The 15,980-nt window shown below is 43.6% G+C and overlaps 1 protein-coding gene across 13 annotated transcripts in view; it reads right to left on the reverse strand.

The window, feature by feature from the left end:
* LOC309855346 (conserved oligomeric Golgi complex subunit 2-like) overlaps nt 1-15,980 on the reverse strand; it is a 175,154-nt gene that overhangs the window by 142,807 nt on the left and 16,367 nt on the right. For 7 of the 13 annotated variants that reach the window (XR_014306736.1, XR_014306737.1, XR_014306738.1 and 4 more), the window contains exons 2-6: nt 12,454-12,614; nt 11,028-11,090; nt 4,350-4,458; nt 3,355-3,534; nt 1,557-1,684 (exon numbers count right to left, since the gene is read on the reverse strand). Coding sequence is in view for 1 of the 13 variants with exons in the window: in XM_082715531.1 (XP_082571657.1) it covers nt 3,427-3,534; nt 4,350-4,458; nt 11,028-11,090; nt 12,454-12,614 (441 nt within the window). In the remaining 12 variants the exon portion in view is untranslated. Of the gene's footprint in view, nt 1-925; nt 1,002-1,169; nt 1,685-2,143; nt 3,535-4,349; nt 4,459-6,724; nt 6,829-11,027; nt 11,091-12,453; nt 12,615-13,688; nt 13,837-15,980 lie in introns of those variants that run through there. The other 6 variants (XR_014306743.1, XR_014306746.1, XR_014306744.1 and 3 more) reach the window with 6 other exon arrangements.

Below are 15,980 nucleotides of genomic sequence, written 5' to 3' on the forward strand. Positions count from 1 at the left end.
ACTAGATGAAGAATTCACAAATAGGACTTTTTCTTGAAATAACCATAGCCTGGGGGCACTTGGGTGGCTCAGTTCATGATCTCAGGGTCCTGGGATCGAGTCCCACATTGGGCTCCCTGCTCAGTGGGGAGCCTGCTTCACTCTTTGCCTCCCCCTCTGCTTATGCTTTCTCTAATAAGTAAATAAATAAATAACCTAAAAAAAAAGAAGTTGTATTTGACTGGAGCTTCATGTGGAGTGACAGATCAACAGAAAGACAAAGGGATATAAGACAGGAAGCAATGAAGGAAAACACAGAGGCGCACAGTATAGACAGATGTTCCTCAGCTTATGACGGCCTTGGCTTCTAATAAACCCACTGTTCAGCTGGAAATCTCTTTAGTTGAAAATGCATGGAAAACACCTAAGCGACTGAACATCAGAGCTTAGCCCCGCCTAACTTAAATGTGTTGAGAAACTTACAGTATTGCACAATTGGGCAAAATCCTCTAACACAAAGCCTATTTCACAATAAAATGTCTGGTATCTCATGTAACTTACTGAACAGTGCACTGAAAGCCAGAACAGGACGGTTCAAGTGTGTTGGTTGCTGACCCTCGTGATCACGTGGTTTGCCTGGGGGCTGTGCTCGCTGCCCCTGCCCAGCATTACAAAAGAGGACCCTACTATAGATCGCCAGCCTGGGAAAAGATCCAAACTAAATGCATATCACTTCTGCACTATTATAAAAAGTCAAAAAACCATAAACTGAACCAAGGTGAAGTCAGGGATCTTCTGTACCAGGTATGTTAGGGAAGGTCAAGCGCTCCTGTCTGGCCAGGAACCATAGTGGTATGGGGGAAAGTTCCACAGTAAAAAGTTCTACAGCGGAGAACCACTAGGACTCAAGCACCAAGGGTCACAGGTTGCGCAGGAAGACTGGATGCTCCTTTGTGGGCGATGAGAAGCCACGAGTGACTCAGGAAGGCTGCAGAGCTCTGGGCAGGTGGGACAGCTGAGGGCTGCAATGAAGAGGGACAGGTGGAGCTGGGAGACCAGGTGGGGAGAGCCCGCTACCCTCGAACAAAAGGCGACAAAGGTCTGGACTGGGATGACGGAGATGGTGGAAGGTAATGGGATATTCATGAAACAGAACTGGAAAGCCATGGAAATGAAATAAGAGAGGGAGGGAAAACCGAACATGACTTTAATTGCCATCAGTATAAAACGTGTTGAATTAAAATGAATTGGTATTTCTAGACCGATGATGACATCACAATAATGGAAGGAAACCAATTCTGATTTTGAACCTGGTTAAGAAGAAAGTATAGACAAGAGAAAAGCAGAGGCTCTGGAGTCACACAAATGTCACCATTGAGATTCGTCCCCACTCTTCATTCCCTTCCCTGTAAACCCAGGCAAGCGACACCTGCCTCACAGCACTGGTAACAAATAGGGAAGAGCACACGTTCCCACGTTCCCGGGTCAGACAGGACAGCCAGGGATCAGCGGCACATGAGGAGGTGACAGGTGGTCACTAAACTGAGCTCAGGTGCATACACAGCATTTTATGTCACCTTGAGATGGCTCCTCCTGTGACCTCTCGAAGAAGGCGGCAGTGGTGAGGAACGAACTCCAGGAGCTTATTAGCATACATGATCTTCAGGCCATCCGGATGAGACTCAACGATCTGCTCTACAATCACCTAGCAGAAGGAAGAGCGTTTTATTTTTATTTATTTATTTATTTGTTTGTTTGTTTGTTTGTTTGTTTGTGTTTTTGTTTGTTTTTAAAGCACCTAAAGGAGAAGTATGAACTATACACTACAGAGAAAAGAATTGTGTAAACCTTACAAATGCACTTCGTCCTTCCTCCTCCCCACTCAGTATGCTTTCTAAACAGGAGGTAAGTAACAACGGCATGAAAATCTAGGTCCTGGGATTTGGGAATTCTGCTCCAACCCTGGGGGACACAGAGGCTGAGGGACAGAGACTGGCCTGAAGCTAAAACATCACACACACTCATCTGCTTCCCTTCTGAGCTTAAAAGCGAAATACTGTATCTGCAGACAACAGCTCTGTACCATCTTCACCCTGGCCTTATCCTCTACCGTCTCCAGAACAGGGAAAGGGCTGAGATGGAAAGTGATGGAAGAAAACACATCTTATTTTGCTTTAGTATTTTATTATTTTTTTTGGTGAGGCTGAGTTGCAGGAGGTGAATGACAAGCATACAAACTTAAAATACAAACGTGGCCACAGTTCACTTAACGACACGGAAACGTAAAGTACTTCCCTAATTTAGCATATTAGATTCAGTTCAATGAAAAGGGCATAAATTAAACAACTAAAATATTTTCATTTAGTGACAAAGAATAATGTGATCTTTTTCATCCCCACAGAGAGAGCTATGAACTATAATAGGATACATACAAAGAACTGACAGATCATTTACTTTTAGTAGTCTTAATGAAGCTGAGAAGATTACTGAAATTAATCCTTCAATTTCACATCTATCACTGGGATACTGTCTCGTTTTAAAACTTGAAGCCTTTCATCCTGAAGTCATGGTGGGTAGCTTTATACTTACTGGACAGAAAGAGCACTCACACTAGCAGGTGACTGGAAGAAAGCCCTCAAACGCTGAGACTGGCTTCATGACTTCTGTCAGCCTCAACTAGATGAAACCAACGCTCTCTAAGTTGGAAGCTTCTGATTGCTGGCGGTCTCACATGGTGCAGCCCATACTCCGGCCGCTCAGAGGCAGGATACACTGACTCCCTGTATTTAACTGTATCCTTATAGGTCAAGAACACTGGGTAACCAAGTTCCGGACTTAAGGTACTACCCCGCTAACTCGCCCTTCAAAGCCCTTTATCTTTGAATATTCCCTCCCTCCCACCTTCCTAGCCTGGCAAACTCCCCCATGGTCTTCAAGACTTAAGCCACATCAATTCTGCGAAGACGCCTCCCCTCACAGACTTTCCCTGCACACAGAGCTGTCTTACAGCTCCTCCAGTGGGCATGGGCGCCTTGGTGGGGTCACGCTTTTCAGCAACTTCATTAACGTATAACTTATGGAAATGGAAATTGACCTGAAAATGTTCTGATCCGTACCTTTTTCCTAGGCAAGTCCCTCACCCCTACTAAATTAAGATGATCCCTGAGTTATGGCATCACTGGAAGAGAAAAGAGCGCATGCCTGATTCCTGCCATGCTGATGGGCTCCAAGCGGGACCAACCTTTTCTTACATCCAGAAGAGCAGGAACTAAGAGCATCTTCAAGGAAGAGCCCTGAGCTCTCTCGCACCCAGTCAAGAAACGAAGCCAGATTAGATGCTCTGTGTTTGTGGAATGAGGTGCATGGGGCACAAACCTCATCCATGTACGGTTTCACCAGTACTTGACCAACTAACGCCTCTGCATCCCGTGTCTTGTCAAATGTAGCTTAAGTCCGGAGGCAGTGCCATATGATGTCCACATTGGAAGTCTGAAGCCCTTCTAGCAACAGGCCTCCCAGGGACTGCTGCAGCATGGCCGTAATGTGGGCTATACGCTGCAAGAACAGAGAGACCAGGAAAGAAGGTCCAGGCACAACAGTTTCTAAAAGCTCAATTATATGTGTATAATTTATATACATATGTGTTATATATATAAATCGAGCCTCTAATTCTACCAGAATATATGTAAGATTAAAATCCCAACATTTCCTAGAGAATAACAATGAATCTCTTCTCCCCATGATTGCTTGCTTTCTTTCTTTCTTTTTTAAAGGTTTTTATTTATTTATTTGTCGAGAGAGAGCACAAGCACATAAGGAGGCATAGGCAGAAAGAGAAGCAGGCTTCCTGCCAAGCAAGGAGCCCAAGGTGGGACTCGATCCCAGGACCCTGGGATCATGACCTAAGCCAGAGGCAGTGGCTTAATTGACCGAGCCACTGAGGCGTCCCCTCCGTATGATTTCTTTGAAAGTAAGTCGGCTTCATCAAAGTGAAGTTTAGACAATTACGGAACGACAAAAAGTTATTTGCCTCTTAAGCTACGGAGTAAATCTGACAAACATGCATTTAAACCCAGTCAAGGGCTTTGGATAAATGAACTCTGACTACATCATATGATGTGTCAAGTTACATGAAAATCAGAATTAATTTTACTTGCATAGTTTGGAGACTACGCTTGTGTCTTTACACAAAATCTATCTAGTGTGACATAATGGAAGAAGGGTCCCAAGCAGGAGATACTAAAAAAAAAAAATTCAAAGCTAGCTTCAAAATCCTGTAAAGTAGCAATTATCAGGGGCAATGCTAGGTCAAACCAAAATCATCCAGGAAATTCGCAAACAGCAAATTGAAAATTGAAACCAACACTTACTGGTCTTACTTTGTCCAGAAGAGGCATGCCTTTGCTCTGAACAGCATGAAACTGTAACTGGTTAAATTCTGTGGCAATTCTCTCCAAAATCTCTCTAGTCCAGAGAGGGCTAGTAGAGACAATTAGAGAAGTGTAATTCCCAAAGTTAAAACCTGCCACCCCCACTGCCCCCCATGCCTTACAGCGCTCAGGCACCTGCACCTGCACGCCATCAATTTTCAGGACAAACTGTGCAGCAAGCCCCAGGTGCGAGGGGTGAGGAGCGGGGAGGTCATAGAAGCCACCGACACAGCCTGGCCCAGGCCACAGTGCCAAGGCAAGGGGATGGAACTATTTTAGGTCAGTGTGGGTACAACTGCATGTTTCCACCACGTTCCTCAGGCTCTCCCATTCGTGCCCTTCTTCTCCCTTCTTCTCCCATTCTCTAACCCCCTCCTCTCTCTTGCCCTGTCCTACCGTTCATACGCGAATCCCCCTCTTCTCTGCCTGCCTCATTCTCCCTCCCAAGTACCTCCCCAGTACCAACTACTGCTGTCTCCTCAATCAGCTAAGATTGACCGCCTAGCAGCAACCTGGGAAATCGCTCAGAGCAGCGGACTCCAAGTTTACATTTACCCAATGGCAGAAAGAGCAAGCTCGGTGCTCTGGGAGCTGGTGAGAAATCACTCACAGTGCATCTGCCATCAAGTGGACTGGATACACTTCCCTCTTGCCCCCCACATTAGAAAGCGTCAACCCCATTCAAAAGGAAGCCGAACAGTGAAGGAAAAAAAAAAAAACACAACAAAGGCCCCAAAGCCCCTGCTGGGCTCTATGAGGCATCCCACATCTGAGGATGGGCAGTCAGGTAGTGAGGAAACACACTGTAAGGAAACCCAAAAATGTCTGGAGACCTGCCATGGTGTGCCCCGTCCCAGAGCATCAGAACTGGTGTGGAGGGAAGGCAGGCGCTGGGCATGACCAATGCAGAAGCCTAATCCCAACCTCTACTGACTGATCCCATGCGCATTTCCTATTTATCCTTATCTCGGCATTTCTGGGCCTAGCAGAGCAAGATGGATTTACCATGCGCTGACACTGCTCTGGCTTTCCTGACTCCAGAGCTCAGAGCTGCTCTTCTGGAGAAAAAAGTCCTCCAAGGTAATTCTGAGCAAGAAAGCGCACAATGTCTGTTTATCAAGGACAGTGCTGCAAAGAGACAGGATTGTAGACACAGAGCTCACTGAGGTGTTTCTATCCGAGGAGCACAGCAGCAACAGCAAAGACGGGAAGAACACTGGAGGGCCAGCTCCCCAGGGGCCGAACGTGGACATGGCTGGAGGGGCTGCAGGTGCTGCCAAGGGCCGCAGCAAAGCAGAGCCTCTGGAGACACACGGGCTGCAGAAGGGCCGCGTGCAGACTGTCTGCTAAGTGTGGACGAACCGGGGCAGAAGCACGAGTGCAACGGGCTAGAGACACAAGCACAGTGGAGGCTGACCACTTAGTTGAATGCCTTGATGTGAAGGTCCTAGAGACCTAGAGACCTAGGACCAGAGAATCGCTTCCTTTGGGATGTGTCCGTTCTTAATCTCCATCATGAGACATGTGGAGCATATGGTCTCTCAAGTTCCTTCCAAATCTAAAACCTTAATTCCTAAAATTTAGAAACCTAACTCCACCTGCAGGGGGAGGGACTGTTAGCCTCACACAACAGAGCACGCAGGGCACGCAGGGCACCAGGCGACCTTGACGCAGGCAGCCCAGCTGGTATGTGCAGAACCAGCCCAGGCTACTCCCACTGCACCACTGTGTGTCTCACGGTGCTGACAGGACTTAACTACTCATTTTCTGAGTCACTCATCTACCCTGGCTGATTGAAAATTCACACCAGGAAGGGAACAAGATAATCACAGTATAACAAAGAGAGCCATCATCTTTTTCCTATTTCATAAGCTTTTTCTTTCCTGTTTGTAAATTTCAACTGGATGTGCCCTATACTGTTTCATAATAATATAATGCTGGTGCAAAATACATCAATGGTAATACTCTGGGCATGCCTAGGAAAAAAAATGAGATGGAGAAAAACCAAGATGAATGGTAGGTATGCCTTAAAGATCAACAGGACTTTGCTAGTCCTCAGGGAAGGTGGTTCCAAATATACTTTTCCACTGCAAGCATAATGACGTGTTGGAACTGTGGTCTATAACCAAAGGGTTTATAGGAACGTGTTATAGATTTCACCATTTCATGCTCTCCACTCTCCTGGAGCTACATTGTAGCACAAACCTGGATTTTCTTCTTTTTTAGAAATGAATTCTAACTAAACCATCCCCGCCTAATTAGACTGGATGTGAAGTATTAATTTATGTGCTACTTAGTTAAAAAAAAATGCTTACCTGCTTGCTTCTAGTGCAGAGGTTTCTTTAGAACTTTGTGAATTTAAGATTTTTTCAATCTTTTCAACTGATCAAATAACTTGTATAAGCCTCAACACACACATCTATAAAAATAAAAATTAAGCAAACAAAAAACGTCACCATCTTTACTCTTTTTTTTAAAAAGATTTTATTTATTTGACAGACAGAGATCACAAGTAGACGGAGAGGCAGGCAGAGAGAGAGGAAAGCAGGCTCCCTGCTGAGCAGAAAGCCCGATGCGGGCCTTGATGCCAGGACCCTGAGATCATGACCTGAGCCGAAGGCAGCGGCTTAACCCACTGAGCCACCCAGGCGCCCGGCCATCTTTACTCTTAATCATCTTTATTTCCCATTCTAAATGCAGGAAAATATAAGACCAAAAGTTAACTTCAAATATATAGGGCATGCTATATTTTGAATATTTCTATGAAACACAGAATTCTCAAGAATGCAAATCTTAGTTCTAGAATAAGCATACTTCCATATTCTATTGCAAGTTTATAGAGAAAAAAAAAAAAACCCTAGACTTTGCTTTCTCATATTCTATACTCTTATTTCTTCTTTTACCCATCCTGAATCTTTCTATGGGCATTTCTTTCCTATTTTTTTAAAAAGATTTGTTTATTTGAGAGAGAGAGAGACTGCATGTGCGCGTGCAGGGGAGGGGCAGAGGGAGAGAGAGAATCTCGAGCAGACATCCTGCTGAGCATAGAGCTCAATGAGGGGCTCAATCTCATGACCCTGAGATCATGACCTGAGCCAAAATCAAGAGTCGGACGTTTAACCAACTGAGCCACCAGGCGCCCCTCCATTTGTTTTCTTATGGCCCTTTATTCATGTTTTAACTTTGGCTTCCGATCGTACTGACCCTCTCAGTTTACATGTGCATATACCTATATGGCCAAGCACCAAATCATTAAAGACCTTTTACACTACAAATATTATCAAAGAGGTTGAGGGACATTATGAAAACTCTCATCCTTAAAGAACAAAAAAATACAAAGTCATCCATTCAATAAATAGTTACTGAACACCCCTGGGAGCTCGACATTCATTCCGACGGGGGGTGGGGGAGGAGAAGGACACGAGAAAATAAAGCAAGAAATACACCCTGCTCTCATAAAGCTTACTGTTTTGTCTGGAAGCGCATGACAAGCATTCTTTGGACAAAAGCTGTGAGGAGATCCAGAGGCGAATTAAACAGAAGGTCCCTCAAACAGGCTTTCTCCCCACTGAGATTTTAACAAATATGCTAATAATACACATAGAAAACATAGTACAGAGCAGCAGGCGAGAGTCAGAAGCCCAGACTCCCAATGCCCGCTGTGCCCCTACATCGTTATGACCATGAATGACATCGGGGACACTTGAAACTGGAGATAGCACTAAGGGGCACACTCCCAGGGTGAGCCCTCAGATGTACAGAGCCGTTGCCTGTCTCACACACCTGAAACTAAGCCAACATCACATGCTAACTACTGGGAATCGAAAAAATTAAAGTTAACACCAGAACATAAAGAACACAGGATCAGAAAATAACAACAAACCTACGGCAGAAGGTTTGCTTTGGAAAGCCCACTTCTCCCCTAGTCTCTAATATAGGCCTATTTTCTTTACAGGGCCGCTGACAATTTATACAGTCGTTAACTGTCAAGCGCTGAGTTTGCTTTGGAAAGCCCACTTCTCCCCTAGTCTCTAATATAGGCCTATTTTCTTTACAGGGCCGCTGACAATTTATACAGTTGTTAACTGTCAAGCGCTGCACCGACAACAGTTATCACGGTTTCTTGTTCTGGAAAAAGTGGGTGATCTTGAGATTGTGTGGGTACCTCTGAAATTCTGTCTTATTATTTCAGGTAGATAACGTGACGTAATGCATAAAATGCACATGCGTGAGAGCTTTGAAAAAAAGCTGAATAGTGCTGACAAGTTCGTGGAGAAAAGAGGAGAGGGCTTCAACGGGCATGCAGCATAAGAAATCTACTGGAGGGTACCTTTTTCTTCCTTATGTCCTGTTGTTTACACATTAGTTCATCTACTGCCCGAATTCCTTCACTGACTGATGACCTGAGCCTCTTTAAAAGAATAAAAAATAAAACGTATTACAGACATTGTTTTGTAACATTATCAAGTTCCTACATCTCATTCAATTCCACAGAACTTAATACCTGTGCACCAGTACTATGCATATATTGACAAAAAAAAAAAAAAACATGATATACCAGACATAGTTACTGTTGAGGGGACTCATGATCTGGGGGCATAATGACACGAAGGCAGGGTCGCATGGCCAGAAGAAGAATGACACATATACAGTGAAAGTTATGGGGATGAGGGGGCTTAGAATGGAGAACAGATAATATGAAGCAAAGTACAGGAGAGTCTGGAAATGCGACGGGGCTCGAATTGGACTCTGAAAGCCATGTGTACACAGCTGCCGAGGTGGGGAGGGGATGGGGAGCAGATGTAAGTGCAGACATACTCAGGGGCAGGGTCAGACAGGCACACAGCCATGTGCACTGCAGGCTTCCTTCTGGAGAGAAGCAAAAATAGGAATGGAGGGCCAACTTCACTGAGATGAGGTCTTTAGATTCTGCATATTTTGGAGAACGAGAGAATGTCAAAGCACTGATGCATGATGATGAAATGTGGGTATGGAAATACGAGGAATCAAGAATGAAGAACAGGAGACCAGAAAAAGGCAGAGCAAAGAGGTAGAGAAACATGTCCAGAAGCTAATGAATAAAGAGATAATTAGGAATTAGGGCCAAAACAAAGGTTAACAGAAACAACTAGAATGAAGTAGGCAGATCACAAAAATTCCACAGGAAGGTGAATGAATTCACTCCATCAACATTATGAAACACCTCCTGGACGTCAGTATTGTGGCAGCCCACAGGGATGCAATGAAGATAGATATAGTCGTATCCCTCAGAGGTCTGAGAATCTCACAGAACAGCTTCAGAGTTGGGACCAGAAAGGCAGGTCAGGCCTGTGGCTGAGCAGGACCAAAGTGGCCATAAAAACAGGCCATGGAAAAGGGAGGGGATATGGTGATGGTAGGGGGTGAGGTGGGATGGGAGCCTGTGTGAGTAGAGCAAATCTGCCTCCAGGGAGAGAAGAGTGGGAGGCCAAAGGAAGGCTAGGCTTGGGAAACAACACCACTATGAGGCCCCGGGAGGACGAGGCACACCAAGGAGGCAGTGGGAGAGAGCCCCACAGCGGCTGGTGTGGAATCCAGCAGCGGACCACGAAAATCCCTTCCATTCCAAGGAAAAGTACCTTTAACAAGATTTTGTAAAATTCAAATGAGACATAAACCATGGAAAGTATTGGCTACCTCAAGGCACAACTCAAGATTTTTACCTGTTTCACGAACTCTTTCCTGCCTGCCCCTCCCCTAGGCTTCTCAGCACTGATATTTCCATTACTCCGCATTTTTCTTGGTTCTAACCATGTACTGTGTCTTCCCTTAAATTATGTTCTCCTTATATTCTCTCTAGGATGCAGGCACTGTCTTAGGGGAGGGATGCACGAGGCCACTCAATCTAGAGGAGATAGACAAGGAAGGATGGTGTCGTTTATGACAAGTTTACGACAGGGCATCAGAACGGACAGAGGCCGTAAGTCAGGGCACCAGACACAGACGGGGGTGGGGGGGAGACAGGGCAGCACAGTTTTCTGTTAGAAGTGATGCCACAACTGCCCCTCCACTGTTCACCCAGGTGGAGTTCCTATTCCCAATGGCTTAGAGGTGGGGAGTCCCATTCCCACAACAGAGATTTTTCTGAGAGAACATGCAAATGTAACATTTATTAAGTATTACATTTTATTTATATTATCCTTCAGTTCCATTAGGGATTACACAGTTTTTGTAGATCAGCCCAGGAACCTAACCACATGTAGATTACGTGGGGTAGGGGGGATATTTACAAGATTACAAACTGTTAAAATACAAGTCATTCGTAAGCTAGAAACCACTTACATATGACCAAAGTGGCATTAATAAGTTGAATTTGGAAATATGCTTCCTCTCCCCTGACATTTAAGGTTGACTACTCTGAGAATATGTCTTCTTCAAATCGAACATGCTTTTTTAGGTTTTTAGCATATGCAAAAACAAAATCATTTACAACTCTTCCGAAGGTTAATATTATAATCATGAACCGTTAAAATACAACCACCAGTACCACCAAACTAACAGATAAAAAGAGTTCTTAGAGAAAAGCCGACGAGGACAACAGGCGTCACAGCAGACTGTTTTCATTAATTGGGGACTTACCAGAACTTCTCGTAACTGTCCCAAAGGCACAGAAAGTTCATTGAGGGCTTTGTCCATGCCAACCTAAAGGCAAAACCAGGTTGGCACAAACACATCACGATAAGGAGTAATAGTGACGTATGTATTTAACGATCAAAGCAGTTATTTTTTTGGCACAACCGTATTTTGCTACATAACTAGCTAAACAACAGAAGTGTTATTTGGCCATTAATGTTGTTCATAGAATATGAAAAAAATCTGTTGAAATACAAGGAACTATAAAAATAAGGGAAGTCATGAGAAACGAAAATTTCCTTAAGAACAATTTGCCTTTAGATGTCATTTTAAATGAATGTGAAAAATTTTCACAGAAGGTGAACAGTTCTCTGTCTGTAATTGATGATACTCAGCCAGCTGATGTGAAAGTCTGATGGGCTATGTCTCTCTTAAACATTATTATAAGCCTTGAGAAAAATAGAAATTAAACAGAAGTAAAATTTTCTAGGTTTTTAATCCTATTGGGATATTTATCTTAGTGGTATATTTCCAAAAGCAAATGTGCATCATTAATTTTAATGCTTCTTGAAATTCCCACGGAGCTGCAACTTTCTGTGCTTCTCTGGACAAACAGATTTAAAACAAAATGAAGCATCAACAAGGAGACTTTTCTGCCAAGTAACAAAATTCAACATTTCTTTTTTTTTTTTTTAAAGATTTTTATTTATTTATTTGACAGAGAGAGGTTACAAGTAGGCAGAGAGGCAGGCAGAGAGAGAGAGGAGGAAGCAGGCTCCCTGCTGAGCAGAGAGCCCGATGCGGGACTTGATCCCAGGACTCTGGGATCATGACCTGAGCCGAAGGCAGCGGCTTAACCCACTGAGCCACCCAGGCGCCCCAAATTCAACATTTCTAAACAGCTTTTACAAACAATTGATAAGCTCACTGCAAATCATTCTTATATTTTTATAAAACCAAACTTTTTAAATATCAATATTGGCCAATGTTCCCTCAACCTAGCTCTGGCTAACAGATATACCTGGGAGTAAATTAAACATTGTAAGAGTGGTGGACATTTGCTCCTACAAATTAGTCTAAATCAAGGAAGACTTCAGGGTAATCACTAAGCAACTAATAAAACAACCCCTTGGGTATTATTATCCTTTACTTTTCACTGTTGACTAATGAATTTGAAACATAATCAAACTAGAGCAACCTTAAATGAATAAAAACTAAAACAAACAAAAAAATGTATTCCAAAAAGTTTAGTTCTTTTATTAATGAAAGTGGTAATTTCTTCAAGTTTCTGGTGGGGTTGGTGGGGTAATCAACAGAAAGGTTTCTAAAAACTCTGCCCTTTTAATAAATATGAAGAAGAGAGAAAATGTGTGTGTGTGTGTGTGTGTGTGTGTGTGTGTGTGTGTGTAGGACTTGTGAATTTCAGGTTTACCAAGTTTGTGGAAAGGTTGACAAAATCTGCATAATCCTTGTTGATGAGCTCGACCATGGCTGTTTTAAAAGTTTATAGTAGAGTTCCAGATCTCCTCTTAGTTCCTCCAGCTGGACACGCTTCCTACAGTCAGACACCAAGTGATCGACATTGAAATCTTCCTGAAAATCAAACCAGAAAGAAAAAATGATTGCACTGATACCATGTTTTACATAGAAAAATAAGATCAGAGAAAGAATAAGAGGCCATATTACTGCAGGGGAACACACACAGGGACATCATGGGGTCTGCTCACTTCCTAAGATTATGGGAAACGGGGCCCCTCACCAAGACCATTCTCTCCAGTTGCCTAACTCTACAGGCATTTTATTTCTTTTAATTATACATTTCAAAGAGGCTCTTCTCAAAATAGAAACAGCTTTTTCTTCTTAATTTTAAAAATAACAAATGTTCACTGTCAAACTTTCAACCAACCAAGAAATACTTATGTAAGAGAGAGAAAAAAAAAAATCACCCACTCTCTAATGGTCTGCAGTTAAGCACTGTTAATATTTATTTTTATTCACTATTTAACACAGCAATTCACATCCTTCCAGACTTTGTTTTGGTCTTTCTCTTTACTTTTTTTTTTTTTAAGATTTTATTTATTTGAGAAAGAGAGATGGAGAGAACAAGTGGGAGGAGGGGCAGAGGGAGAAGCCGGCTCTCTGCTGAGCTGGGAGCCTGATGCCAGGGTTCATTCCAAGACCCTGAAATCAAGATCTCAACCGAAGGCAGACGATTAACTGACTGAGACACTCAGGTGCCCTAGTCTTTCTCTTTAAAATATAAATTACTTTTGGGGTGCCTGGCTGGTTCAGTGGGTTAAGGCCTCTGTCGTTAGCTCAGGTCATGATCCCAGGGTTATGGGTTCAAGCCCCGAATTGGGCTTTCTGCTCAGCAGGGAGCCTGGTTCCCTGTCTCTCTCTCTGCCTGCCTCTCTGCCTACTTGTGATCTCTGTCTAATAAATAAATAATTTTTTTAAAAATAAAATATCAATTACTTTTTAAAGAAACTGACATATAATGGACACATGTTAGTTTCAGGCGTACAACATAAAAATTCCATATTTTTATCTGTTGTGAAATGATCACCCTAAGACTAGTTAACATCCATCACCAAACATACACATTTTTTTCTTGTGCTAAGAACTCTTAAGCTTTAGCAACTTTAAATATATAATAATATACGGCACCTGGGTAGCTCAGTGAGTTAAGGCCTCTGCCTTCGGCTCAGGTCATGATTCCAGGGTCCTGGGATCGAGCCCCACATCAGGCTCTCTCCTCAGCAGGGAGCCTGTTTCCTCCTCTCTCTCTGCCTGCCTCTCTTCCTACTTGTGATCTCTGTCAAATAAATAAATAAAATCTTAAAAAAAATATATATATATATAATATACTATGCAGCCATCAAAAGAAATGAAATCTTGCCATGTGCAATGACATGGATGGAACTAGAGGGTATGCTGAGTGAAATAATCAGAGAAAGACAATTATCATAAAATCTCCCTGATATGAGGAATTTGAGAGGCAAAGTGGGGGGTGTGGGGGTAGGGAAGGAAAAATGAAACAAGATTGGATTCGGAGGGGGGCACCTGGGTGGCTCAGTGGGTTAAAGCCTCTGCCTTCGGCTCAGGTCATGATCACAGGGTCCTGGAATTGAGCCCCACATCGGGCTCTCTGCTCAACAGGGATCCTGCTTCCTCCTCTCTCTCTGCCTGCCTCTCTGCCTACTTGTGATTTCTGTCTGTCCAATAAATAAATAAAATCTTTAAAAAAAAAAGATTGGGGCGCCTGGGTGGCTCAGTGGGTTAAGCCGCTGCCTTCGGCTCAGGTCATGATCTCAGGGTCCTGGGATCGAGGCCCGCATCGGGCTCTCTGCTCAGCAGGGAGCCTGCTTCCTCCTCTCTCTCTGCCTGCTTGTGATCTCTCTCTGTCAAATAAATAAATAAAATCTTTAAAAAAAAAGATTGGATTGGGAGGGAGACAAACCATAAGAGACTCTTAATCTCACAAAACAAACTGAGGGTTGCTGGTGGGAGGGGTGTAGGGAGAGGGTGGTGGGGTTGTGGACATTGGGGAAGGTATGTACTACGGTGAGTGCTGGGAAGTGTGTAAACCTGACAATTCATAGACCTGTAACCCTGGGGCTAATAATACATATTTCTAATAAAAAATAATAAAATTAATATACAATAAAACACAGTATTATTTACTACAGTCACTATGATGTACATTACATCCCCAAGGCTTATCTTATTAACTGGAAGTTGATACCACTGGACCCCTTCATCTATTTCCTCCACAACCTCGCCTCTGGCAACCACCAATCTGTTCTCTATGACTTCATTTTGTTTTGTTTTTTAGATTCCACATGTGAGGGAGATCATACAGTATTTCTCTTTCTCTGTCTGACTTATTTCACTCAGCACAATATCCTCAAGGTCCATCCATGTTGTTGCAAATGGCAAGACTTCCTTCTTTCTATGGCTGAGTAATATTCCATCGTATACACACACATTTTCTTTATCCATTCACCCCGTTGGTGGACACTTTAGTTATTTCCAAGTCTTGGTTGTTGTAAATACTGTGATACTCACTACCGTGAGTGTGAGTCTTGCTGGCCGCTAGAGCCAGGTGATCTAGAGGTATTCCCTGGGTAGCAACTGCAATCCTCGGGGCATCATACGAGCATTCAAGCTCCTTTCCAGGAGATACCAGAAAGCAGAAGCGAGGTAGAGGGACAGCGCAAAGATGGTACCCATCAGCTCCATCTTTGGAGAATACCTTACTAGGCTCCCAGATCCATGTTAAATTAGATGCCTGCCCCTCAGGGCTTTAAGATAAGCAAATGAGCCTCTTTCACAGAAATCTGAACCCATTTCAGTCTGCTGCTTCTGTGCTGAGTTCCAGGGTGGGTCAGTCTACTTGCGCGACTGCTTTAAGAACTGTTTCTCAGTTTGCTATAGCCTTGTGGGTCTCATGGGTGCAAGCTCTGATGGCTTTCAAAGCTGGATGTTTTGGGGTCTTGTCTCTTAGATGTACGTCTTGGAAGTTGGGGTGCCAGAAGTGGGGCTCAAACCCTTTGCTCCTCAGGGAAAAGCCTGGGGTTTTGAGTACCCTCCCAATCCCAGGTCGCTGTACCAGGGGTGGGGTTTATGGCAAGACTGATTCTTACTTCAACATAGGTTTTTTTCCTTACTCACCTAATGTGTAGGAGTCACTCAGCTAGTTGTAGGGTTTTTTCCACAGGAAATTTTTCCATATGGAGCTATAGATTCAGTGTGTATTTCATAGAAGAGATGAGTTCAAGATCCTCCTATGCCACCATCTTGAATGGAAACCCCAGACCTTCTCTATGTATGTGTGTACACACACATATGTGTACACACACACACACACACACACACACACACACACACACACACACATATTCATGCTCTTCTAAACTATTTCCCAGCTAGGGGCACCTGGATGGCTCAGTGGGTTAA

Source organism: Mustela nivalis, assembly GCF_964662115.1.
Source record: "Mustela nivalis genome assembly, chromosome: 20".
NCBI lineage: Eukaryota > Metazoa > Chordata > Mammalia > Carnivora > Mustelidae > Mustela > Mustela nivalis.